This window comes from Dermacentor silvarum, chromosome 11, assembly GCF_013339745.2.
Source record: "Dermacentor silvarum isolate Dsil-2018 chromosome 11, BIME_Dsil_1.4, whole genome shotgun sequence".
In the NCBI taxonomy this organism is placed as follows: domain Eukaryota; kingdom Metazoa; phylum Arthropoda; class Arachnida; order Ixodida; family Ixodidae; genus Dermacentor; species Dermacentor silvarum.
Window position 1 is genome coordinate 90410822 of NC_051164.1, and position 26771 is coordinate 90437592.

General features: G+C 44.2%; 1 protein-coding gene across 1 annotated transcript; it reads left to right on the forward strand.

The window, feature by feature from the left end:
• The first annotated feature begins 31 nt into the window (after window positions 1-31).
• LOC119432954 (uncharacterized) lies at window positions 32-25083 on the forward strand. Its single transcript, XM_037700098.2, has 9 exons — window positions 32-2046; window positions 3123-3371; window positions 6522-6705; window positions 7683-7940; window positions 10356-10511; window positions 11255-11401; window positions 17864-17988; window positions 18142-19470; window positions 20152-25083. The coding sequence occupies exons 1-9, from the start codon at window positions 454-456 to the stop codon at window positions 20395-20397; spliced, it is 4287 nt and encodes a 1428-aa protein (XP_037556026.1). The 5' UTR covers window positions 32-453; the 3' UTR covers window positions 20398-25083.
• Window positions 25084-26771: the final 1688 nt, after the last annotated feature.

A 26771-nucleotide genomic window follows, 5' to 3' on the forward strand; every position in this document is an offset into this window, starting at 1 on the left:
TCTAGAATACTTTGCATGTTGATGAGCCGCTTTGACGGCTTTGGCTTTGGCTTGCGCTGTCACGTGGAAATGACGTCAAAAAAGAGTCGTCACTGGCCATCGGTAAAGGGTGTTTAGTTTCGTTATCGAAAGAAGTTTTTGCTCGGTTTGCACTAGAGTTTACACCTTGCGTTGCCCTGCAGTTAGGAGGCTGTTGGACTTGCCTAAAGGAATTTCGGTGCAGCGGCACAGCTTTTCAGCAGCTGCTGGTTTATGTACGTACGTGTGAAGTGAAAGCTGCAAACGCCGAACTGAGTGGTTAAGAGACGCGGACTGGTCTCGGCGTTTGATTTCGTGATTTCATCCAAACACCGATGGAGCCTCCTTCCTGAAATTTGTGCAGTGTGCTTAGCGTAACGACGTGACCGTCTTCGAGCTTTCAAATATCTACCAAAGTATGAGGAAATCGCAGATATGCCGAGCAGTGCAAATAACACCTTAACTTTCACAGCCCTGTGGACTCCCGATCCGAAGCATGACACTGGTCTCTACGTAAGGCGTTACCAGCAGTTCTTTCAATCATACGCACCTGCATCTCGAGTGGACGTGTCTGACCCCGCTAAGTTCTGCAATGGCAAGTACGGTGATCGCATTTATCAAGCTGTCTGTACTGTACTGCTGGATAGCAGTGTTTCATCTGCCAAGCTGGAACCACTTTACTTTAAGTTCACTAGACAGTGGTGCATGGATGGACGGGTGGAAGGGAGCCCGCGTTTTCTGCAGTGGCTTGCTCCCGATCGCAAAGACGGTTTCCAGCGAGGCTCCGTGACGTGCGAAAGGAACATTCAATTGTCATTCCTTTCTTTCGGGGCCTCTAAAGGCTTGACTTCGTTTGCTCAGTGCTTGACCATCTGCCCAGGACCTAGCAGCAGCCTTGGTTACAAAATGGTCTGTGTTTTTAAGCATGATGTACGAGTTATTTGGGTTTTCCTCACGTTGCAACATTCACATCAATGCAGCAAGCCAGACAGCACCTACAAGCTAGACATCCCGTATGAAAATATACGGCGTGTGGTAGTGGACGACCGTGAGGGCAATGCAGCCACGACAGATGTCTACCTTCATCTTTCGACTTTTCCACTCATCTACAAGAAGTCGGAAAGGACGGCACCTCAGAAACAAGATGGATCGGCTGAAGAAGAAGGAAATTCTTCGAACACTCGCAATCCTGAGTATTTCTCGTACGAGCGAGCTATTGAGATTGGTTGCTTCTGCACCAGTGTGATACCATCTTCCAAGCTCGGGACCAACTTTGTATTAGTGCTTGGCCTCCGTAACAAGTTTAAGGCGCGCCAGATTCTAGGCCGCCTCAGCCGAAGATGTGACATTGGCACAATTGTTGCGTACACGTCTGTTAATGTCAATGAAGTAGGCACTGAAATGGAGAAGGTGCGTAAATGGTATGAGTCGGCTGTAACTGATTTGGTTGGGTACAGCTGTTGCTATGCCCTCTACGCTCTCATGCTGCAAAGCAGTGACCTTGCGGCACAGCTTGCACTCCTCTCTCAGCATGACTTGCTTGAAAGCTTTTCAAAAACTCTTCTGGAGTTAGCATCCCAGAATCAAGCCTTGCTTGAAATGGCCTTGTTTGCAGTCAGTGCAGACATAGAGGCCCGACACATAGTGACCATTCTGGAAGCCATTGAAAAGGCTTTTCATAAGGTCTCCCAAAGCTTTGTGCCCCAAACAGCACCTCGTGGTTCGTGCCTTGTTCGGCGTATATTCTTGCTTCCATCTCGGCTCCAATTGCTGCCTCCGTGTGTTCACCAAGAGAATAGAGTGCTACGCAACTTTGAGCCTGAGTTTGCTTTGAGGGTGACTATTCGGGACGATAACCTCCGGCCGCTTTCCCACTCCCTGGCCTTCCATCAACAGAGGGATGAAATCGTGGATGCCATTGTAGGGCGAGTCCTTCGCAAAGGCATCTACATTGGCCGCCGACATTTTAAACTGCTGGCTTCGTCGTGTAGTCAACTACGGGACCATGGGGTCTGGCTGTATGCAACGGTAAGTTTTCGCTGCTAGCAGATGTCGCATGAAGATTTCCCAAACTACTTATTCGTGTTTGGTTGCAGTTTAGTGCAAATACTTTCCTTACGTAAGAGCATTTTCTCATTGGCATTTCTCATTCACATGCCTGTCACTAGGCATCTGCTTATTGCTTTTTTTGTCGGTTAAACCTAAAAATATGAAAACTACACGGTTGCCGTGGTGATGGCCAATCATGGATGGCACTTACATAAAAATGTTCTGTGAATAAGTGCTTTGGTTTCTGTAAGTTGAAGCAGTGGTTTAGCTGTGCCCATGACATAGTAACTGTATACTTCAGGCATAGCTAAAAAGTGTATGTGAACATGCAGGCGATGGCATGCATATGAAGTAATGTTTAGTTCTCCTCTCTAGTCTTTATTTACCTGTGAATGCATCTCACGTGACCCAATGTGCTTTTTTGTTTTTGAGGGAGCAGTTGTCATAAAATTTTACTATTTAAGCACTTGCCAAACCTGTAAGCCTCCTTGTTCTCGGGAAAAAAAAGCCTGGAACACACTCGCACATTTATGCACACAGATGTACTTGAATACTTGTATGTATGTGTAAGTATTTAAACACCAGTTCTTGATGCTTAACTGAATGTTTAACAAGCAATCTCCGATTACTTCGTGCTAACGTCTAGGTTGTCACTGGCTCAAAAATAAATATGTAAAGCTTTTATTGAAAAAATTTCTTGCTCAAGGCAACTATTTGAAGGTTAACCCTTTTGTTTTGGCATAAGGTATATGTCTATCCCTGAAAGGGTGTGTGCCCAATTCTAAGTTTTTCTTAAAAATGCAGGCTGTTCCTTCTCCCCCGTTTTGCTTTCATGTCCCTGTGGGATTTTAACAAATTTAAAATTTCGTAGATTGGCAGGTATGTATAGTTTCATTACCAGCGAGGTGTTTCTTTTGTCAGTGGACTCACTGCATATTTTGCCAAATGGCTGAAAGATTTTGTACATTGCACCATCTGTATGGTATGGGCTAGGAAGTGTGTGTTGCACACATTGCCCATGTATAGAACTTTCATCTTCTCTCTTTTATGCGAAGGTCACCCGAGGGATGTGTCCTGAGGCCATTCGCAAGTGGATGGGGGACTTCAGCAACATCGGCAGTATTGCCAAGAAGATGGCTCGCATGGGTCAATGTTTCTCATCAACCGAGGAGTCTGTGCAAGTTCCCCTCGGCGTTGGTGCAGTCACGGAAGCGGACAAAGTCGGAGGATGTCACCCAATTTCTAAAAACCCCTATGTCTTCTCTGATGGAATTGGCATGATGTCAAGATCGCTGCTACAGAAGGTACGACTCATCTGTTTCATACCTATTCCATACCCTTTTCCAGTAGTGCCCCATCTTGGGTGCTTCTTATGGAGGAGACTAGGGTGCTTTATGAATAGGGGCACTGAAGATGGGCCAAGACTGTCATAAAAATTAGGGACCCACATACACGAAACTTCTGTTGCGTAAGTGTCATTCACGATTGGGCCTCTCCACAGCAATCGTCTCACTATAAGTTCAGTTGCTCTTGTCCGAGTGCCTGCCACTCGGACAACAGCCAGTAAGTAAACGTTCATGCAAAAGAGGGTTTTTGGAAATGTGGGCCCTCGGGGGAGCAGGGTTGGCTCAGAACTAGCGCAACTGTCTCTCTGAACTGGCGCTGAAGAGGGTGTGTTCGCTTAGGCACTGAGCTCATTGAAGAATGCCGCCATCGCAGCACGTGGACACACAGTCATGTGGTGTTCTGAAAACTTTGCAATCTTTCTGTTTTACCCTGAATAATAAAAAAAAGGAATGTGTAACTGTACCTTAGAAACTCACTGGCATGGTGTTTCTCAAGGCCCTACAATTGTCAATAGAGAAATTGACATTTAAGCCAATAATAAACAAACTCGCCACCTTGCAAATTCACGGCACTTGACAGCACCTGTGGTATTTCGACCTATAAAATTTATCCACAAAGTACAATGGAGCACGTTCTGGCAACATGCTGTGGCAGATTTGTTGCTAGAGAGGGCATTTATGCAGTCATTGTCACATCGCATTTACACCATCATCCAAACCAAACCACTGCATCTCATTCGCATTGTTACCATGCTGGTTCAACTGACACTCAAGAAAACCTGCATAGACACTAGCACTGCATTTTCTGTACATCACAGGGCAAGTTTTAGGGTGCCCTGTGATGTACAGACATTAAAAGTTTATAGACCACCAGAACTGAGAATAAGTTGAATACAATTGACGCTCAATACAATGGACTAATAATCTAGTGGTAAAGGTCTGCTATATCCAAAGTCAGTTCTATCCAAATTTAAGGCCTCTGTACATTGTAAAGTGTCAGAATTTTGCATGGATCTAAACCGAAGGGTAGAATGAAATTGATGGAAGCATTGAAATTGAAATCGATCAATAAATAACAGATAAACAGGAACGACAGCGAATGAGAACTGCGGTGGGAGGCAAGTGCAACTCTGAGCCAGCGTCTAGTTGCCACAGCACTGCATGTGAGACGCCTCGACTTCATCATGCGTTTTGCACTCTGGATGCCATCAATAACAGCAAATTGTTGTGAAGAGAAATAAGACGTTATCAAAGCGATGCATTTTGTGATCTTCGGTTGTTGCCTTCGAGAGGCCTTATGGCTTTAACGCTAAGCTGGTTAGGCCTAGCGCCACCCTCGGCACAGAGCCAACGGCGGTGGGCGGCGATGAGCCGCTTGCGTAGTCAACCCGAAAACTCTTTGTTGGGTGTTGCACGGCACGCCGTTGTGGGAAGCTTGCCGCTAGTGTGTTCGCTCCTTAAAGGGGTATCCTGAACCACCCCTCGGGCTTGATGAAAAAGTATAGTCCACGGATAGCATATGCTGCTGTGAACATCCCAGACATGTTTTGCAGTCGTGCGCAGCACGTGGAGCTCGCAAGCGGAGTGCAAAGTCACCTTTCTCTCACACTCTCTTTTCAACATAAGCCTACGCCTAACTCTTTTCTAGATGAGCTATTTCCTAATATAGCAGATTCTCATACGCGGCTGCTATTGGCAAATAGCTGACATTGATCAAGAAGGGTGTTTAGATTAGTGCGCTTCTTCCTACTGATATTGCGTATATTTACTGACAACGTTAAATAAACAGGCTGAAGTAAGCAAAAATGTGCTTGTGAATTTTGATAATTATTACATACTTCCGGAAAAAGCCGACTATCGCCTGCTCATGCTCCGCCCCGGCCGTCCGCGTGGCAATTAAACTTTGGTCACCCTGGTTATTGGTGTCCTAACCGTTAGGTCTCACTAATTTCGACTCGTTTTGAACGCTCAACTAGCCTCAAACCACACGAAACTTCACACCACACGCACGCACACCACACGCACGCAAAAATGGGCAAGTTGGATGTGGCTACTATTCGTCTGGTGAAGGACAAAGCTGATCCGCACCATGTAGCACGGTCAGACTGGAACTTATGAATGCGAGCACACACTCAAGCCCTGCTGTGCACAAAGCAAATGCTGTGCATATGCACTACAGTTGCATGCTGGTCTGCTAAGTCGCGTAGGTACTGCGGAGTGCCGTGACAAGTCCACCGGCTAAGTGCACTACGACTCACTGAGGAGAACTACATTTGCCTCACGTTTGGAACGTCCTAGGTGCAAAAATCGTAAGTAGTGGCATCTACATTAACATCCAAAATCAAATTTGAACTGCACGCCACGGTGACGTTCAGTTGACGGGGCGTTGTGGGCACGCCCCTCTCCGCTGTAGCCTTCGCAGTGCAAGGCATTGAAGGAGGAGTGGAAGCACCGCAAAGGGTGTGTTTAATTGCCAATAACTCCGGTTCTGCTGAACGCATTGAAGTACTTTTTGCAGCAAAGTATTTCTGAAATAACCTAATTTAACTTCAAATGTCGTTCTCCACTTCGTTAAAAAGTGGTTAAAAAGGGCCTCTTTAATATAAAGTGCATTTTTGCACATTCTGTGGGTGGCCGGAAATAGTTGTGTGCAATTCACTGCGGCACGCATGCATCGCTGCAGCAGAGTATGTTGTATTCACACCATCTTGATAAAATTTACCCCCAAGTTTGTCTGTTGTACCATATAGTCTTTTATAGCCAGGTCCATAAAAAGCGGATAAGTTGCATTGACAATATAGGCAAACCAAACCAAGTGAAGAGAATTGTCTGTAATATTTGAAAGTATGTTGCATGCGGATTCATTTTAACGGGCATGAACTGTATCGCCACAGCATTGGAATGCAGCTTGGATTTCTTGCCCGTACCAGTATACTTGAATAACATAATGGTTTCCCGTCTTACTGGCTGCACTCGCAAACTGCACAGAAATTCCACGTTTTGCCGGATCCCAGGCTCTGTAAACTTTTGCGGTTCATTGTACTTATTTATTCTCACAAGAACTGTTACCCTGCTAGATTTCGGCGATGTACTGTTGTTTGTTCTCAGGTTTGCCAGAAGTTGGGCATCAAAGACGAGCCGTCAGCCATCCAGATTCGCTATGCAGGCTACAAAGGCATGTTGTGCTTGAACCCGTGCCTAGATGGTGACAAGCTTGTGTTGCGGGAAAGCATGCGCAAGTTCCCCTGCTCCACTTCTGAAGTGCTTGAGGTCATCAAAGTCTCAGCCCCCCGTGAGTCATTATTTCTCATTACTATTGGGCTGCTCATTGACTCATCTCTCTAGTCATGGGTAAGAAAAAAACAAATCGATATATTAGAAAAGTCAAGTGCAAGATATGAAATAGAAATGAAGGAAAGGGACAAGATGAGTATTAATTCTAAGAAGAGGGGTAGATTAAAGGGGAACTGCTACAATATTTCGTTTTGGCTAAATTGTTAACAAATGAGCAGCATATTGACATGCATACTGATAAAGTATTCTTTCCAAATTCTGGTTTTCTCAATCATTTTGTTTATCACCCGTGCATCATTGTGATGTCATGGATTTCAAATCATTTTCTTCTGTTTGAGCAGTTGTGGTGCAGTGATAGTTCTCAAAACTTTGAAAATTTCAGTGTTTGGCTCCTGCAGATTATAATGTTGTCCATCTTTGCTGACAAAAAGTTAACAGACGCCTTCGAAACACACAATTTTACAGTGAGCTGGTGCGGGGACTTCAAGGCAGCATTACCACCTGTCTTTCACTTTTGTGTATTTTCTGGCTTATCGCGCCCGCTCTTGCTGTGAGAGTGCCCCCCCCCCCCCCCCCCACACACACACACTTTTTTTTTTTGACATTGTAGGAGAGCACTTTTTTAATACAGCTGAACTTATTTTCTTCTTTTTAGTGCTCCTTTAACTTTCTTGCTGACAGACTTTGTATTCGGCTCAGTGGGATAGAAGTCCTTTGTGATTCAGTAAAAGTACTATTGTATGTGGTATGACCACACACTTGAAGAAAGTGCGATCTCGCCAAGTCTGACACTGTGATAGGAACCAAAAGAAGTTTACTCCGAGACATTCCTCCATACTAAATACAAACTTTCAATGCATTCAGACGAAGCAAATTGCATCACACAAAAACAAAAGAATGAAAATGTGCCAAGAAAAGGAAGAAAGTTTGTGTGCCTTTCGTCAAGAGAGCATCCTTGTTCTCTGATCTCCACAGGCACAGTCTGCCTTAACCGACCACTGATCACCATCTTGGAACAGCTTGGTGTTCCTGGGCATGCCTTTGTGAACCTCCAGCAAAGCATGGTGCTTCAGCTTGCGGACGCACTGGTCTGTGAGGGCATCGCACTGGACATTCTCAGCAGCTATGTGGAAGTGCCATTCTTCTTCCGGCAGCTTCAGAGCCGCGGCTTTCTGCTGACACGGCATCCCTTTGTACGCTTGCTTCTCTGCACTGTCTACAAGAGTGCCATGGGTAAGTTCTCACGAAACAGCTTTTCACATTATGGCCTGGGTAGCATGGTAGATTTGTGTTTAGTTAAGGCGGTCATTTACCAAATGATTTCCCTAACACTGCATGAACGATGCAGAGAAGACATATGAAAAACAACAATACGAGCGTTGTTCATGCAGGTTTCGAGCAAGATTTTTGTGTCTTTTCTCTATGTATTTTGTTCGTGCTGTGCTAGGGAAATAAATTCGTACCAACTAGCTCAATTCAACGTGCTTCTAAATATACCAAGTGTTTGAGCAATGGGCTTAAGCAATTGTAAAATGCAGAGTAGTAGATATTAAGAGATGATCTTTTTTTTTTATCGGCATGTCATTCATGATCAATGATAGTAGACGGTAGGATATGTGCCAATTGCCAATTGACAAAATAATTAACTACAATTTCTAATTACTTCTTACTCAACAACTTTAGGGGACACGTAATTGCATAATTGAAGCTTGCTGGACCAGAAAGCCTACCCATTTGCTAGGCGACCTGTTTCTAGTACCAGTTTCAGGACGTACGTCCTCAAAATGTACTGTGAAAATGCGTTGCTGTTCTAGTTAACACTTATCCGCACTGCATTTTTACCAGCCTTTTAATATACAGCAGGATTGCCTGATGCGACATCACATCACGTGCAGATGGTGCAATGCATGTAGTCATACACCCCACCGAACCACCGCACCACTGCAGTGCTAACTGCAACTTGTGCCTCCATACTTCAAAATATTGTTTCCATGTAGCTTGTAAAAGCAAATTTGGAATTGTATAAGTGGCTTATTAGTAAACGATGAACATGTAATGATGGCAGACAACATGTAATAACAGCTAAATTTTGCAGTCACAGGCACAGAGAGATAGCTCATGCTGCAAACATATGCACGCATGCACATACATGTGCAAAGCGACCCAGAGAGATGCTATGGTCATGGCAGAGAGATAAGGAGAGGGATCATCCTTGTGCATAATTGTAAATAATGCGAAACATTTGGGAAGAACAACTATTCCGGACACGCATGCACACTATCAACTGAAACTTTAACGAAAGTATGCACATGCTCCTAAATACAAGCCGTGGTTACATTAGGAAGAACCAAGATTGGCATAGTTTCTTAGCTCCAAGGTTATAAAAGAAAATCTAATTTGCTCTTCTAGAGTGATACAGATGGAGCATTGATACAAAGATCGGACATGCACTGCTTGTGGAATGCCTCAGCAACTTCTCTCGTGGACTGATTCCTGTGCTCCATTAAGACCTTGGTATCATTGAACACAGGAAAGCAGGTGCACTTGCAACGATGAACTTGACAGTGCATTCAGTATTGTTCTTCGTCCTGTTTGTATTGCACCATTGTGTATGCAAACCCACTCCCCTAGTTCTCTATCTTCTTATGGATCATCCTTGTACTTTCATTTCCAAAGAACCTGCTCGCCATTACACTTTGAACACAGACAAGATTGTGGTTTTGTGCACTAATTTTGAGAACACTGCCAAAGGTTCACTGAGAATCAGCAGGCAATTGGCAGGTGCATTCTTGGCCTGTAACTGTCTGTGGAGCCATGAAGGCGCTAGAGTTGCACCATCGCATTTTGCCGTTTGCGATTTCAGCACTGTATACTGTCATGTTGTGGTGAGGGGGTAGAACAAGGCAGTGCCATAACTGTGAGTCATGAATCTTACTCTTTATTGGGCAAACTTGTGCCCAACTGTGATTGTGTATCTGTGTTCCCTTTCTTCCTCTATCACTACTTTCCTATCACTTTACCTTCCCCTTCCCTCTCTCCCCAGCATAGGGTAGCAAACCGGACCTTCCCTTCTGGTTAACCTCCCTGCCTTTCCCCTTTCTTCTGTCTCTCTCTCTTCTTTTGTGCCCAGAAAGACAAGTCACACTCCAAGTACAGCAATAGTGGCGAGCGCAGTTGTCAGACATTGAAATCTTATCTCTGGGTCAAGTGCGCAAGGCAATTGTACTTGACTCATCATACATTCCAGCACAATTGCTGGTGTTCATGTATGTTCGAGAATGTACGCTACTATCTATGCCACATGTGTAATCTGATTAGGTAGACTCTTTTGCTATGGGATCATTGACAACATTCTGGAAATTTCGCATGCATGGAGGCATGCGTTGCGCCGAGCCATAAATTTGCAACAATGGTTTAGACAGTGCAAAACAGTCGCTGAAAAAAAGATAAATGATGCATATGTGTCAATATTTGCGGACATACTTGACATGTGTCAATGTACATGTGTCCATAAGAATGTGTGCAGAGCTGGAGTGCACAACGGGTCGCATCACAGATCACGTGGTCACAATGGGAGCAGATTCATGTTTTCTAGATTTAGAGGTTGATATCTAAAAGCTAATTGAAGCGATGGATTTTAAATTTCAGATGGCCTGCGTACCAAGACTCGCATTGCGGTGGCAAGCGGTGCTGGCCGCAACATGCTTGGTGTCATGGACGAGACCGGCCGACTTCAGTATGGCCAGGTTTTTGTTCAGTACACTGAGATGGGTACAGAGAGCAAGGCAACTCATGTCCTCACAGGTTAGCTTCTCCTGGTTTCAGAGCATGAAGAGTTCAAACGCGTGTATTAAATGTCCAAGCAATGTGACAGGCACTGTCATATCATGAAGTGGAGCTACTACATGCATGCAGCATCATGAAAGCAATTAGCAGCAGGTTTTCATTGTTGCCCGATTGCAAGCACTTGCACGGTTATACATAATTAAATTTAAAATATCTAATAACATTGCGTTGAAGTGCAGTATCACTTATTTGTTAGTGTGTTGCATTGGATCACCAATTTTGCAAACCGTATTTCAAGTTACAGTAAGTGGCAACATAGTACTGCTACTTACGGTAGCAAACTGCCTCCCATCGCTCACATGTACCAGCTGAACAATGCCAGGCATACACCTAGCAGTGGCAGCAGCATAGATCAGCCCTAGAAAGCGTGAACAGGCAATGACCTGAGCTGAAGGCTTACTGCTGTTGGTTCACTTCTGTGAGAACTTCTAGTAGCAAGTGAATATTTCTACCCAGCCAAAACCCATTCAACATGCCAGTTGACATGGATCAGTCTGTCGGTCCCTTCACTGACAAAGAATATGCATGTGAAGTACAGTCAAACCAAGAAATAGTTTGATGTGTCAGGCAGCTTTTTTACATCAGTATCGGCCAGAATGTACCGCGTATTTAATACAGAGAATAACTCGCTTTATCTTAGTTCATTATATTCAGGTTAACTGTACATGAACATTCATTATCATTTTGTCTTCTTGAACCAGGCACTGTACTGGTGACGAAATGTCCGTGCCTCCATCCGGGTGATGTGCGCAAGTTTGAGGCGGTGGATGTGCCAGAGCTGCGTCACATTAGGGATTGCATCGTGTTTCCAGCGAAAGGACAGCGGCCACACCCAAATGAGATGGCTGGTAAGCTTAGTCTTTGCCTTTGTGTGTTTAAAAAGGTTTAAATATTTTAAACCCCCCCATTTCTTCTCATCTATTTATTAAAGAGGAAAATTTGCATTTTGTTCGTGATGTGCCACGACAAGTTCAACTCAATTCACCTTAATTTTTTGAGAAAGATTCTATAGAGTTAGAATAAACAATTTAATTTCTAGAAAGCTGTACTCTCTATACCACGCACTTTATAAATTGCAACATCTTTCTATTCAATATTTTGTACTTTGTCTCAGGTAAGATTTTTTCGGTGTGAAACAAAGACGTTTGCTGAAAAAGCAGTCTTGGTTTCACTGCGTGGCAGGGCCCTTTTTCTGCCTAGTATAAATATTTTAGTTAAATGGACCATGACACAGCCATCCAACAGTTCTCAGTTTATATTTGTAACTGAAAGTAGAGGGCCCAGTATGGTTATACGCACGAAAAAAAAGCTGGGCTCTCAGCACACATTTTAACCCAAAATTTCAATTTGAAATCACTGCCTCTCAGCTCCTCCCACCGACAGCAACCGCCACTTTGGCAAGGCTGTGTGATGTCAGGAACTAAGGGGCCATATCTGTGTCGTCTGCTCTGGAACAGTTCCGAGACCACATCGGGCGTCTTTCTTCACACGCTCCAGCACCCAGCGACGTAGCATTGTCGTCTTCGCTGAATTATGCCTGCAATTCCTTCACTTGCACAATTAGAAGCAGTACCAAACCACAGAGATGCGCCGAGACGCACATGCAAAAACAAAAACGATGCATGACGAGATGGCCATGACGTACTTCCAGCTCCTGCAATCACTTCCGGTGTTTGCAGTACACAAATGCATGGCCTTTAAAACTGGTTTCTGTTACCCGAGAGAGCCGTTTCCGGGGGTCAGACAGACAGACAAAGAACTTTAATGGAGGTCCTGAGAAGCTCTGTTGCCCCCTCTCAGGGAGGCGACGAAGCCGCGGGCCGCACCCACGTCGGGACTGGGAGACCAAGCTCCAGCGCCGCATCGTGGGCTCTCTGGACAGCCCAAAATTGGCGTGAATGGTCGGAGCTCCGAAGAGCAGAGCTCCACTCCTCTGCAGTGCATCGATGCGGGCCCCTCTGTAACGAGGGGCCCAATAATTTATCATCACTCAGTGTCTCCAGACTGCTTGATGGTTCAACTGCGACATTAAAAAATTCAAATATAAACTTTCTACTGCACTGAATGCACTCAAATTTTGCCAGCTTGCTGTGGGACGCTTACAGTTTAACACGCAATGCATAATTTAAGCTTGAAAATTTAGTGTCATGGCCCCTTTACGATAGAAAAATATTTGGGACCTCCTTTTGTGACTGTCCTTATCTGAACACACCCAGCTGACTCCTATGCAGCAGTGGTGACATCGCGCTTTCCCACTAGGCTACAATTTAAAGAAGTTTGCACCCTTTGGGGTTTATCTTGTCCCACAGCAATAATTGTCATCTGCCTTTCTTGCATTTCCAATGTCGTGATGCTAGCACTGACCAAAGAGCTGCGGAAGATCCCGGACCTAGGTTACACCCTATACGCAGACATCATGCTCTGGGCCTCGCGCGAAAAGAGGTGACCCTTTAGGAGGCTGCGACGGCCGTGGAGAGATTTGCGGCAGCGAGCGGCATGCGTTGCGTGCCCTGAGAAGTCCGAGGTGATCTGGGTGTACGGAAGAGGAATCTACTAGTCCGCCGGCCCTATCGAACTCTATCTAGAGGGCCACAAGATCACGGAAAACAATAAGACTAGGGTTCTAGATTTTTGAATCCAGAGCAACCTGAAAGCCTCCCACACCATCCAAATTTAAGGTCCACCACCAGCCAGATCTCACGGATTATCAAACGAATAACAAGAAGCCGCAAGAGCATGCGAGAAAGGGACACGCTCCGCCTCGTCCATTCTCTGGTGATCAGCAGAGTAACGTATAGCATGCCGCATCACTACCACTCGCTAAACAAACGCGACTAAGAACAAGTCGATGCCATCATCAGAGGCGCGAACAAAACGGCCCTGGGTCTCCCTGTTACCACCTCAAAAGAGAAGTTAGTGGCTCTCGGGATCCACAGCACCTTCGCTGAGCTGTCGGACGCGGTTATGGCTTCGCAAAAAAAGCCAGACTACAGAACACGGTGGTGGGCAGAGCCATCCTCCACTGGACCGGAACGGCAACGGAGCTTCGTGCCCTCGATGGGCAACGATCATTTGCGCCCGAGGTCAGAAGCAAGATCAAGGCGAACCCCATACCAAAGCACATGAGTCATGAACTCCATGAAGGACGACGCCAGGCTCGCGTCAACAGACAGCGCTGACAATTCAAGGGTGACCCTTTCGTAACGTACGTGGACGTGGCGGCATACCCTGCAGGGGGCCTCTTCGCGGTAGCCGCCGTGAACAGCAGAGACAACTCCTTGACCCTCGCAGCCTCCGTCAGGGCAGAGACCCCAGCTGCGGCTGAGACCATAGCCGCGGCGCTAGTAATAAAGCAATCTGACAGGGTTGGCAGGGAAGTTCATGTCGTTACTGACTCGCAACAGGCCTGTCGTAACTTTACCAACGGACGAACACCGCTGCTGGCAGCTCAGATTCTTGGCCCGTGGCTGCAAGAATCCCATCAAATCACGTGGACGCCGGGCCACGCGGGACTGGAGGGGAACGAAAGGGCGAACGCCTTAGCTCGAGCGCTAATCAACGGAGCGGGGCAAAACCAATCGTCTCATCAATCCCCACCCTTTACCTTCGTGCCTCTGCCATTCAATTACTTCGACCGACTCGAAATCCACCGACTCAACCGCAGGATTTATCCTCCCCCTCACAAAAAGCTCAGCACTGAAGAGGCAGTAGCTCTCAGACTTATTCAAACACATTCCCAAACATACACATATACAGCAAAATATACCCACAAACATATCGCGGCATCTGACCCTGGTGGTGGGGGTGCAGGGGCAAACCTCAACATTTAAAGACGCCTAACACGTCATTTGAGCGGTGGGAGTTACAGCTGACCGGCGAGACCCTGGCGGGACAAGAAGCTCTCGTCCAGCAAGTACGTTGAGCAGCCATGGCCAGTGAAGTCCTGGAATGAGGACACCACCCACCCACCACCCACCCACTAGCTGGGTGACACAGGGTCTCCCCTGCGTCTTCTGTGGACCTGAATAAAGTTATTTCACTCACTCACTCACCACCCACTCGTCCTCAAGATCAGCGACCTCGATGGTCCAAATAAATGTTTTCTCTCTCTCTCTTTCTGGAAAACTCCACGCTTGCTACTTTCCTTTAGAGAATGCTATGTCATGCTGATAACGCACAGTCCGTTCGTGACCTGGAGGTACTGGGCTTGCAGCGTTAAAGAAAGGAAATGTGGGCAAGATAGATGACGATTATTGTTGTGGAACAAGGTAAGCCCCAAAGGGCGCAAATTTTCTTAATAGTGTAGTGCATCGGTCATATAAGTTGGGGGCATTTCAAATAGGAAGTGTAATTAGAGAGTAGTGCCAGAAGTAGATTCCCCAGGCCATCCTTAAACAGCTCGCTGTGCGTGCTCTCATGTGCTTGCTGCCTTAACATACCGTAGGAAAAATACAGATACAGAAGCCCTGAAAACACAAGCTCAGCTAATTTTTTTTCCCCAGAAGAGGCAAGACACACACAACCTGAGTCACTTTTCATAATGCAATATGAATGTAATTTCGATTTTTTTGGCCCTGGAAATTATTCCAGAGCCAAAATTTCCAGGGCTGCACATCACATTCTGAATGGAGCGCACCAGCTCCCACTATGCATACAAATCGTGTAGACTCCGGGACATGAGTCCCAGGGCTGCACATCGCATTCTGAATGGAGCGCACTAGCTCCCACTATGCATACAAATCGTGTACACTCCGGGACATGAGTGCTTACGCAGCAATTAGCAGGCACACGCCTACGCCCGAGCGCATGCACACCGGGAGCCGCGAGATGACCGCGCCGAGCAGTTCCAACCAGAGCCCATACCATTAACCTACACTTGCATCCTACAACACTGTCGCCTTTCACGAAGAACACTACCCCCACCGCATAATGCTCTGACGCGAGAGGAAGCCGTAATATGGCGAAAACTCCAAACAAACACATATCCACATTTGAGTCTTTACCATGCCATACACCCTGCGCTGTATTCCTATAAATGTCCACACTGTGATCAATGTGCAATGCTTTACCACATGGTATGGGCTTGCGCAAACACACCACAGCTCACACCCATAACACACCCCACCACACGGCAATGGGAGGCAGCGCTATCCAGCTCCGACTCGACGGACCAGCTCAACCTGGTCAATCGAGCGAGAAGGGCAGCTAAGGCCGCTGGACTCCTGGACTGAGGGGACCACCCACTGCCGAGCAGAGGAGCTACCTACGCTCGCATGCTCTTTGGATTAAAGTTTATTCTCTCTCTCTCTCGATTTTATTATTAGAACTACACAGATCATAGAGATGACCATGCAGGGTTCTGAAAATAGACTCAATTTTCCCCCTTAGAAAATAAAATAATGCAACATGTTTTTGCAGTATTATATTTATCAGTCCTTTGAGGGCATTCTGTAAAAGTTTAATGAAAATTGGCAAATATTGCATTTTTAAAATGCCCTTTGGTCAATTTTCGCTACTTTTGCAGTTTTCGTGTTTTCGGGATTTTTTTAACGAAATAAGCATGTAATGTAGTTGCACATTTTTTGCATTAGTTTGCAAGAATATATTTGAAAATCTGTCAGAAATTTTTTCAGCTTTGTTGCCTTAGATAAAATGGCCCCACATAGCCGCTGAATTTGGGCTCAATGAGACTTGCTTGCTCTAAAAGCAGAGTTTGGCAATTTTTCAAAAAAATACTGGGGGTGGCTTAAGTCTAAGTTTTCTTTGGCCAGCAGCTCTAATAGTTTAAAATTACCAAAAAGTTTTTTTGGCGGTGTACAATGTTTTAGTTCCGAAGTGATAGGTCTTCAAACTTGTAAAATCTGCAAGTCACAAAAATGCTGTTCTCCACTTCTAGTGAACTACAGTTTTTTTTTTTTCTGGGAATTTGCACTGCGTCTCGCAAGACAAAGGTTGATTCCTTTCTACAGAGACATTTTCCCACCTCATATAAAATTTTCGCTGAAAACAAAAAATGGTCTGAACCCCCAAAGTACATCAACACACCTATACTGAAGGCATAAACTGTTGCCACTTCCACTTCCACTTATTGACAAGCACGGTATAACTGCTTGCTATACTTACTTGAATCCTGACATGAAGTTTTGAACAAATGTTGTCCTCACCATTCACTTCACCTGAGTACAGGCTGTTTCAAACTTAGGGGAAAACTCGGAGTGCATTGCATCGCGATGCGGCGAGCGCTGGAGTCGGGTGCCAGCAGCAGCTCGCGCAGGCGCAGATGCTCGAGGCGCGGAGTCTTGAACCGCGCCGTTTGCTACAGCGACACGCGCTGGCTGCATGGTCGGGAAGCGTGCTACTGTCAAGGACTGTGTACATATTTCATTGTTACTGCGGGAACTGAGCCGATATTCTTTACTAAGCATTGTGCGATGCCAACCTCTGAGCCTTCATTGGTGATAATGGGGTTCTACAAACTTCTTTTGACAGCATGCTTCGTTTGTTCTTTCGAAAGGCAGGGGTACAGATTGCATGTGCATATATTTTTTAACTGTGTGTTCTACCGTAATCCGCAGCCACAAGAAAGAGACACCAAAATGTGCGCGCAATGTGCTCGGTCTTTTTTTGATGCGAAAGGAAACCAAAGCACTCAACAATCATAACTATGCAGCTCAAACACGATGAACACCTGTCTGGCTTAGTGAACTATTGTCGAGAAGAATCACTCCCAGCTCATTGTCTTAACCTAAAGCATTCCTTTATTCGTATCCGTCTGTTTCAGTTTGACCCACATAGTTTTTATTGTTGGCTGTTAGTACGGCTGTTAGCGTTGCTCTAAGTGTTAGAATTGTCACGGGTCTGTGTAATACCTCCCAAATAGTGCACCCCTGAAAGATTTGAACAACAGAATAGGGGGGCCATTTGTGTCAGTCTTGTAAACCGGTAGGTGTCCAGTGTTGGGGTTTGAAGCACACACCTCCTGGAGCTGAGCCAGGTGCCTTAATTCACTGTTGCTTCGGAAAAAAAAAAATCCCCCCCCCCCCCCTCCCGGAATTATTGCTAAACTCGTGCTGTTTGGGGCACATGTTTATGCAGGTACCCATTAGTGAAACTTTTTTTTCCAAAGTTTTGAGTTCTGAAGTTGGTGGTGCAAGCCTTACACGAGCAGATATGGAAGTTGAGTTTTTCCTTTTCACTCTCATGTATCATTTATCTTATCATTGTGTGTCTTGGCCTTGCTGATTAAAATAACTAATGCTCTGGTAAGGTAAGTCAGCTGCCAAATGCTTATGCTGCTTCTATGTTGCCAGGCTCTGATTTGGATGGTGATGAGTATGTGGTGATATGGGACAAAGACCTCTATTTTCCTGGAGCCAACCACAAGCCCATGACTTTCAGGGACCACACGGCAGCGAGTCATTCCAACGATGACCTGGTGCGTTGGTGATTTCTGTACTGTGTGTAAAAGGCATGATTGTGCTGATTATATATATATTTCACAGTGCACAGCACTTTGACGTTTTCATAACTTGTGTCTCATGTAGTAAGGAAGCTTGGCACAGACCAATAAATAGTATTTGTGTTGCAGGAAGAAGCTATGGTGCAGTTCATCTGTAACTACATCAAGAATGATAACATTGGTGTGATGTCCAATGCGCACCTCGCCTGGGCCGACCAGCTCGAGGATGGCATCTTTTCTGAGTGCTGCCTGAAGATTGCTGACAAGATCTCTGTGTGCCTCGACTTTGCCAAGACCGGAGCGTCCTCTCACCTCGACAAAAAGGAGAAACCACCGTTGTACCCCGACTTCATGGAAAAGGGCTGCCACAAGAACACTTACCAGTCCAAGCGAATCTTGGGCCAGCTGTACCGCCTTCATCGATCGTTGGAAGCTGTGGTCAGCACCGACTTTGAAAACCACTTTGTTGAAAGTGACTGTCAGAGCAAGCTATTCGAGTTTGACGGCTGGCAGGACTATCGAGACTGTGCAGAGCGGTCGCTTGCCGAATATACGACACGAATGCAGAGGATTCTCAGTCAGCATGGTATCAGGAGTGAGGGAGAAGTGGTTGCAGGTCTTGTGAACAAGGTTTCCGACTTCAACAAGACCACCCATGAGAAGACAAACGTCGAAACTCTAGTTGCAAAGCAATACCAGCACCTGGTCAAAGAGACACGGCAGCAGTTTTTCGATAGCGTGGAAGCCGCTTACGAAAGTAAGGGTGTGGCTACAGACGATGAAAAGAAGGTGGTGCTTTTGCAAGTAGCATCCGCATGGTACATGGTGACATATGGCAGCGAAGCCCCCAACAAACAGCACTGCTGCAGCTTTCCTTGGGCCCTGGCTGATGTTTTGCTAGAGCTTGCTAAGACTCTCTCATGCGACGCGGAAATGCCCCGGATGCCGCCAAACTTCCTGCTTTCCAAGTTAAATGCCACGTTTGCCGAAGAATCGGCGCAAACTTCGGCAAAGGATCTAGCCCTCGAAGTCATCACAAAGTGGGCCGTCAAGGACGAACTGGTCAAGAACTCGAAAACAAAGCATTCCTCCATTTGCAAATCCTGCTTGTCTCATATATTCCAGGACTCTGTGAAAACCATAAAGGAACAGCAAGAATCGGGGAGTGGAGACTCCGAGCAAGCCGAAGGGGACGTCTGTCGCAACGGTGGATCGTTTACCGTCGGTGAGCTGTTGCTCGGGTTCTTGAGGCACGTTTGTGGTGCCAAGGTGCAGTTTCCGTCCTGTGACGAATGCAAGTGGTCCGTTTCGATGACTCGAACGATCACCATGGCTGCTGTGAGGACGTACAGCCTGCTTGCGATCACCAGAGACCTGTGCCACTTGGGGCTACCCTGCGAGCCAAAACTTCACGAGCCGGTGCAGATAGTTCAAGAAGGGAACCCTGTTCGCATCCAGGTATGTACGAGGTTGTGAAAAATTTTATTTAATGAAACTGCTATGTTAGTGAATATGAGTGCAAGGTGTTAAGCATTCTGAGAAGCTTCAGGGTTGAAAATCAATAAGGGCCCACTTGACTCGAGAAGGAAGTCTTGAGTTCATGATGTAAGACACATAGGAGTTGCTAGCTACATTTAAAATATTTCAGGCACAGATCGTAAAACAAAGTAGTGCAGAATACTTTCAAAGATGAAGATAACAGGGCCATACAGATACCATCTTTCCGTGAATGGCAGGCAACTTTCTGTAATTCTTGCTCTGAAATTTATTTCACATCGAGAGGCACTTGGTAACGCTTGCATCTCGCACAGAAATAAAATGTTTTAGTTTTTTTCTCGCATTTTCTTAAAGGGGCCAAATTGCAAGGTATTGTAGGCTCAATACAAGCTCCCCCTACACAACACATCATAGACCAAATTATGAAGTTACATTGTATTGAATATTATTGAATTTCCCCTCAAAAGAGCGATCAATCCTTCACACGTGAATAACATCTTGATATGTAGTACCAAACACGTTCTGGTATTCATTACCTAACACCTGAAAGGAAATAGAGTTTGTTGGAGTGTTATTGTTGCGGAGTTCAAGATGTCGGTTTGGGTCAGTTTTTCAGGCTCACTTAGTGACTCATTTTTTCAGGTGAAACACCCTGAGTTTATGGAACTGCTCCGTCACAGCCCAGAGGAAGTGGAAGAGCTGCTGCGTGACTGGTCAGGTGTTCAGGAGGTCCACATTCGGGGAGATGTGAGCCACAGCAACCACTACCTGCTAGTGTCAGCCGTGGGCCGTGACTGGCAGCGCTGGTTCCTCGAGGAACTTGTGTTGCAGCCGTGGTTGGGTGAAGCTGTGGTCAAGAAGGAGATAGAGTCATTCCTCGAGAAGTGACTGCTGGCGGTGACAGTGCAGAGTTGTGATATTCGCTGAGTTGCCTTAAAGGCCTGGGCTAGTCGATAATCATAATCAATGCTTCCTTAAGTGCCAAAGTATGAGGCATTGCAAAAACGAAGAAGACAAATGCATATGGCTTCTCTGGCTGAAATGTTTTTCTCCCGCTCAAATTTTACACGACAGAATTTCGTGGTACATTTTGTTTAATGCCTTGTTTGGACGCAGTGCTTTCCTGTTTCGTCCGTGATAGCTTATAGTATTCGTCATCTGCAGTGATGTGGGAGCAAAAATTGAATGTATCAGTGGTGGCACCATCTGGCACTGTTATCGCAAAACACAGTGTGCACCATAAACATTGTTTGGACACAGTATACTTTCCTTTTTCATCTAGAATAGATCAGCAATGTTCATCATCTGCAGTGTTGTAGGACTGAAAACCTGATTGCGTGAGTGAAAGGAAGGGTGGCACCATGTGGTGCTGGTATCCCGAAACAGAATGTACACTGTAACAGTAGCAGATGATGCCACTCGATGATAAACACTTTTCATCTGGTATCCCCGCAAGCAGCTAGCAGCTGTGATTTATTCTGGATGAAAACAGGCAAGTACTGCATCAGAACATGTCAAACGAAATTCACCTTCAAAATTTTAACTCCACACAAAATCTGAATGGGAACAAGGAGGCAGGTTACCTGGAAGAACAATTTATACCTGGCTACCTTACTTGTGCAGCATTCAGTACAGATAAAAGAAGGACATAAATAGAAGGGACGAACACATGTGCTAACATCCACATTGCTTTATTGAAAGGCTACATTATACTAAATACCATTTCACTTGGAATAAGTATTAGTGCAAACCAGACAAAGATGTAGAAAGGAGACTAGTAAACACTGCTTCCCCTACTGTATTTTGCAAATCCTTGCAGAATGCGCCGCTACAGGTATGTTGCTACTGAAGAGGGTGCTGATGTCTATTCAGACTAGTTCCCAATTTGTACAGTAGAGTTCCGTTAATTTGACTCCGGTCAGTTTTATTTTTCGGTTAATTCAATCATGGCCAAAGGTCCTGGCGGGCAGCCATTCATTTCTATGGGCCCAAACTTTCACTATTTGGGTCCTAGAATTGGTCTTCGGTGGATAATTCGAACTTGACCAGTCAGCACGCACGCTCCTGGGCCCTACGGTGACCTAAGTAGCCACTGCTTTAGTGGCAGCATCTATCTCGGCGGAGCTTAGGGGACAGTGAATGCGTTAAACAGATGACATCTCTAATTGAAAACGCATATTTTCAGCCTGCCCTAGGAATATTTTCAAGCAATAACCATAGCTCACAATGTTTGATTACAGTATTTACCTGATCCTAACATGCACCTTTTTTTATTATTATTTGTTTATTCTTTATTTATTTTAATTGGGCCGTAGATTGCCTGTGCGGTGCAATCGCACACGATACCAAAACTGCATTTGCGGTGTTTGTATGCTTTACCGCATAACGTGGATGTATAGTGGTGAACCTGACTTAGGAAACCGACAGAGGTTGTGAAACACATTTGAGACCCCTGCTCATTTTTTCTTGTTAAAAAATTGAGTGTGCTTTAGATTCCTACTATGTTTTGAGCTTTAATGTCATTTCTTCATATGTTTTCTACTTTGGACACCTAGAAAGTGGGTGTGTATTTGATTCAGAGGCAGGTTAGAATCTGGAAAATACTGCCAAATAAATGCGGGTGAAGATAATGCAGAGGGACAAGGAACAGTCCTTGAAGAAAATGTCAGCTGCACCTCTCGGTATTTCAAGATAGACAGAAAAAGAATCCGCATGTGGGACTCCAAGTATGATGCCCTAAAGCACCTCAACTACGGCAAGCGTCAAAGTTTTTCATTGGCTGCTATCGTGGCTTTTACTGCTTCGACCGGACAAGCGCCCATATCTAGATAAACCCAATTTTCAGTAAAAAGGGGTTGAGTGCTTCTGCGGTATTTTACAATAAGTTGTACATGCTTTTGAAATTCAGTGACTTCTCTCATTTCACTGAGTTTGGCTCATTTTGAAAACGCCATGGATTGCCAATTCGGCCAAACTGCCACCCTCAAGTTACAGAATGAGGTGACGCTATGACAAGAACAAAAGGAACAAAACCTTTCTGGCTAATTTCTCTCTCTTTTCTGTTTTGTACTCATGATTGCATTACCTTACGTAGTACTAAAGTTAAATAATGCTACTTAATATTGCGTCACATCTGAATAAGAACAGCTGGAAGTTGGCTGCATGTTCCTCTCTCTTTGTGTTCTTTATCATCCGTGTGGTGCCAAACAGGGATGTACCATATTTAGCCCAGTATAACGTGACTGAAAATAAAGCAAGGGGGAAGTTTGCGCCCACAAGAAAAAGAAAAAAAGAAATAGTATTTCGATTATAACGTGAGTCAGGACTTCTAAGGGCAGCCATAGTCGAGGGGGCAAAAAAGAAGGGCAAAAAAAATTATTATTTACAAACAAAACTCTTGTTATAATAGTGTAAATACGGTACTTGCTCCCTGTACAGCACATACACTATCATGGACGGTTTACTTTAGGTAACTCTGGCATTCAGGCCTGTAATAGTCGTTCTGACATTTTACACAGCATGTGTCAATGATGTGCAGCACTTTTGTCTCATTGTTGATGCTATTGTCGCGAGAGGAAAAGGCAGGCAGTCAGTTCCGAGCGAACGGCTGTTTACTGTTTTGGCCGCAGCAGCCAACAACACTTCTTCGTCCTCGTTCTCTAGCGTTACTAACGCGTGGCATTACCCCTCCCTCCAAAAAAAAAAAAAAAGACTAACGCGTGGCACTATGGAGCAGTCAAGAACCATTTACAAAGCTTGTCTTTATGTGTTCAATACTCTGAAATAATTTGTTTGATCTTTTATTTCTGTGTGCTGCCATTAAGCAGTTCTTGCAGCTTACAGCTGTATAAGTTATCTCGATTATGCTGAATCTTTTCAAAAACTGCTCTGAGAACATTGACTAAAGAAAACTTTGCATGCATGCCTCATTGGCGCCATGTTCTCTACAGATGGTGTTTACAAGTTAATCATTGCCATGTTATTCCAAATCACCATTAAAGCATTGCACATCAGAGAAAACTTGCATCTTGCGCTAGCCTATTTTTGCAATATTTAGTTTCCTATTTCTTTTGGTGGTCTCGTTTGTTTTTGGCTACAAACCATTGCTTTTGGTTTGCGACGTGCTGTTAATGACTCAAATTATATGTTAAAGCTTTATATTATTTTTGTGCAATTTTATTTTATGGGCCTTTAGAAATTTTGAATGTTCTGTTATGATCTCAAACATTTATTCTTTGAAGTTCTTTACCGGTGTTGCTTGCTGTTATAAGGACAGTTTGTTGTTCTCATATCTACCTTAAACTTTTCTTGTAACCTGCATTTGCTGCAAGTGCCTTGTCAAACAAGTGCCGTGTTTTTGCATTGCACATGTTGTAATATCTGTGATTTTGTTGTAATATCTCTGAGATTTCTCATTTTTATACTTGTATGGGTCATTGTGCCCATTCTGTTAGGTTTGTTGTTGGTGATCGACAATTTCCTTTATACGTGGTTTGGTTCCTCACTGTTTAAAAGAAACAATATAGTTGAGCTTCTTGTCCATGGGCCTGGTGATCTCTGTCTAAGATGTTGCTGTTATTACTGCTACTTCCTCAAGCTTTCCTACTTTATGGTGCTTGTGTTGTCATATAATGTCAGCCAAGGTCATCTAATGACTTTGTTATAATTTATATAAAACCTGCATATCTTGTTCTTGTCACGAATCGCTTCTCAGCCTTTTGGCTAAGATCAAAGTGTACCATGGAACTTGAGGAAGCTTTAACTCTTTTTGACCCTGTTCAACTAAGCGTGAAACATAGAGATGCTCTCCCTTTGCAAGTGCTGAAGTGATTCACGTAAACTTAATTTTCGGGAGAAAAAAAAAAAAAAAAAAGCTCAGCTCTGTCTACTGTACAAAGCAGATCTAAAAAAAGAAAATTCTTCTAAGTCTGAGAAAACTTGAAAATAAAAAAATAATAAAAATAAAGCACCATCTTTACATTTCTAACTCTGCCACAGAAACAGACATCGCAGTTCTGTGAACAGTGCCTGTTATTGCATTGAAAGTTGACAATCATTATTTTATTAATTTACAGATTCACAAAATAAAGTCATGTGCAATATGGCAGTTTAGTCTTCTAAACATATTTAGGCAGATGGTGCTTACAAAATGAAATGTGTGTGTCAATTTTTTCATTTTATAAAGTAACGGAACTGGAGGAGCTTCAGTTATTTTTTTTTTTTACTTATAGATTTTCGATAAATGTCGTTAAAAAGGCCTAAACAAAGGAAAAGTCTGTTTCCTAGAGATGTATGCAGTTAGTTCTACAGTTGTCTGATACATTTCTGAATCATTTGTATTTGAGCAGAAAAATGGAAGGTCGCCCCTACCCAAAGCTTCCTCTGAAGGAAGTTCTGCAGTCCCATTTGAAGGCTTTCAGTATTTTCCTGATGTTATGCATACCTTGCATTGCATCTTGCAGGTTTCCGCAGAACTGATTTGCCAAAACTGGTAGAGTTGCTGTCTTTTTTCTTCAATTGCATGTTTATATGATTCTCATCACAACATGATGACATGATGCCTCGAGTGTAGCATAATGTGTCTCTAACAGGCCTTCACTTGTATAATATAAAAACCAAAAAATGAAGCTTGCCAGAATGCATTGCCCTAAGTCCTGTGCAGGATGTGGAAATAATTTCTTTTTTCCAGAATAAAGTAGTCATTAATATATAATTTTTACGACTTTTTGTGTGATGTCTGACTTATGCGAAAACTTGCCATCATTAGCTAACTACTCGAACGTAGTATGTGTCATAGCATAGTGAGTAGCACACATTCCTAAATGCCGTTCACAGTCATACCAGAGAAAGTTGCTGTCAATCAACAAAAGCCTTTATTGCTTCGCATCACATTGTCAGCACTGTAGGCTCGACAGTTTTATATGAGGGAAAAAAAGAACAAATTCTTTTTTAATCAATATTTCTCAGCGAATCGGACTATGGCCACCTCGAGGTCACGGCAGGCTGAGTGTGGGAAGTCGCAGAGTGACTTGGGAGTTCTGATTAAGAGGTTGCAAAATGAGCTCAAGTTGTGGCTGCAGATTCTTCAAACTCGGTCCGAGAGTAACTATTCTTCAGTACCATTATACCACGGTCATTGTTGCTTGATGGTGCATTTTTTTTGCTAAGGTTTTAGTTAGGCAATTTCTTCGCGACTATATTAATAACGAAGTAAAATTTTAATGAGAATATCAAACTTTCGTGTTGCTGTTCTTGAAACTAAAAGCCTACAACCTTACTTAAACATAAGGGGGGCAGGGGGACACTATCACGATAGGATTGTTGTATATTTGGTTAGGTGTGGCAGGGTACTCGAGCTTGAGAATCGCTATTCTAAGTCATATTAAAGAGAAGTTTTTCTCTTGTTTACAGTGTGAAACTGCACCTCTGTGTGAGATGCGCGACTGAGATGAAACACTTTTGATTCGAGATCAGCATGACGTAAAAGCCTAGAGTAGCATGACATTAAGCACCGTTTTGTGCTCATAGTGGAAAGCTGAAACATGTTCAAAGGAACATTTTTCAGAACACAAAAAGCTGGAACACTGTTCAGAAGTCATCATGGAATCAAGCCTTGAATGCTTGTTTAAATGGTTGCAGCAGCGTTCAGGGAGCAGCCAAGATGTGTGGCAAATTGTCCCAGCAAGGCTCTGACTGCTTCTATAACTTAACCGAACTGCATTCGTTGGTGTTCAGTCTCAAAAAAAAAAAAAAAAAAAGAAGCATGCCCGGACAAAATCCTAAAGCTACTGTGCACCAACTAGACATCGTTTTTGCCCTCTCGACAGTCAAACCTGGATATATCAAACCCACATATAACGAATTATTGTTTATAACGAACAGCAGTAAAATCCCCTTGTAAAAATTTTTGTATAATTGTTTTATTTTATATATCAAATTACCTATATACTATCGCACTTCCTTGGGATCCCCTTCAGATTCGATATATCCGGGTTCGACTGTATAAGTGGTGTTGATTTTTAATGGTATGTTTTTTTAAATTGGGGTGGTGACAAATAGTAACCTAGCCTGTGCGAGCTACTTACATGTTACCATATTGTAATCTGCCCATCTCTGCTTTGTCTCGTAATGTTACCCATGTCTGTAATGATCCCGCCCCCATCTCATCCCTGCTTTTTTTTTCTTTTTTTTTTTTTTACAGCGAAGCAGTTAAGGGCTCACTCTTCGATGGTCGCGTCTGGCAATAGAAAAAAACTCTCATT

Excerpts from the sequence above, each read along its gene's own strand:
- LOC119432954 (XM_037700098.2), top strand. The coding sequence starts at position 454 with ATGCCGAGCAGTGCAAATAACACCTTAACTTTCACAGCCCTGTGGACT. Across the intron at positions 2,047-3,122 it reads GGGTCTGGCTGTATGCAACG|GTCACCCGAGGGATGTGTCC; the intron begins GTAAGTTTTCGC and ends TTTTATGCGAAG. Across the intron at positions 3,372-6,521 it reads CAAGATCGCTGCTACAGAAG|GTTTGCCAGAAGTTGGGCAT; the intron begins GTACGACTCATC and ends GTTTGTTCTCAG.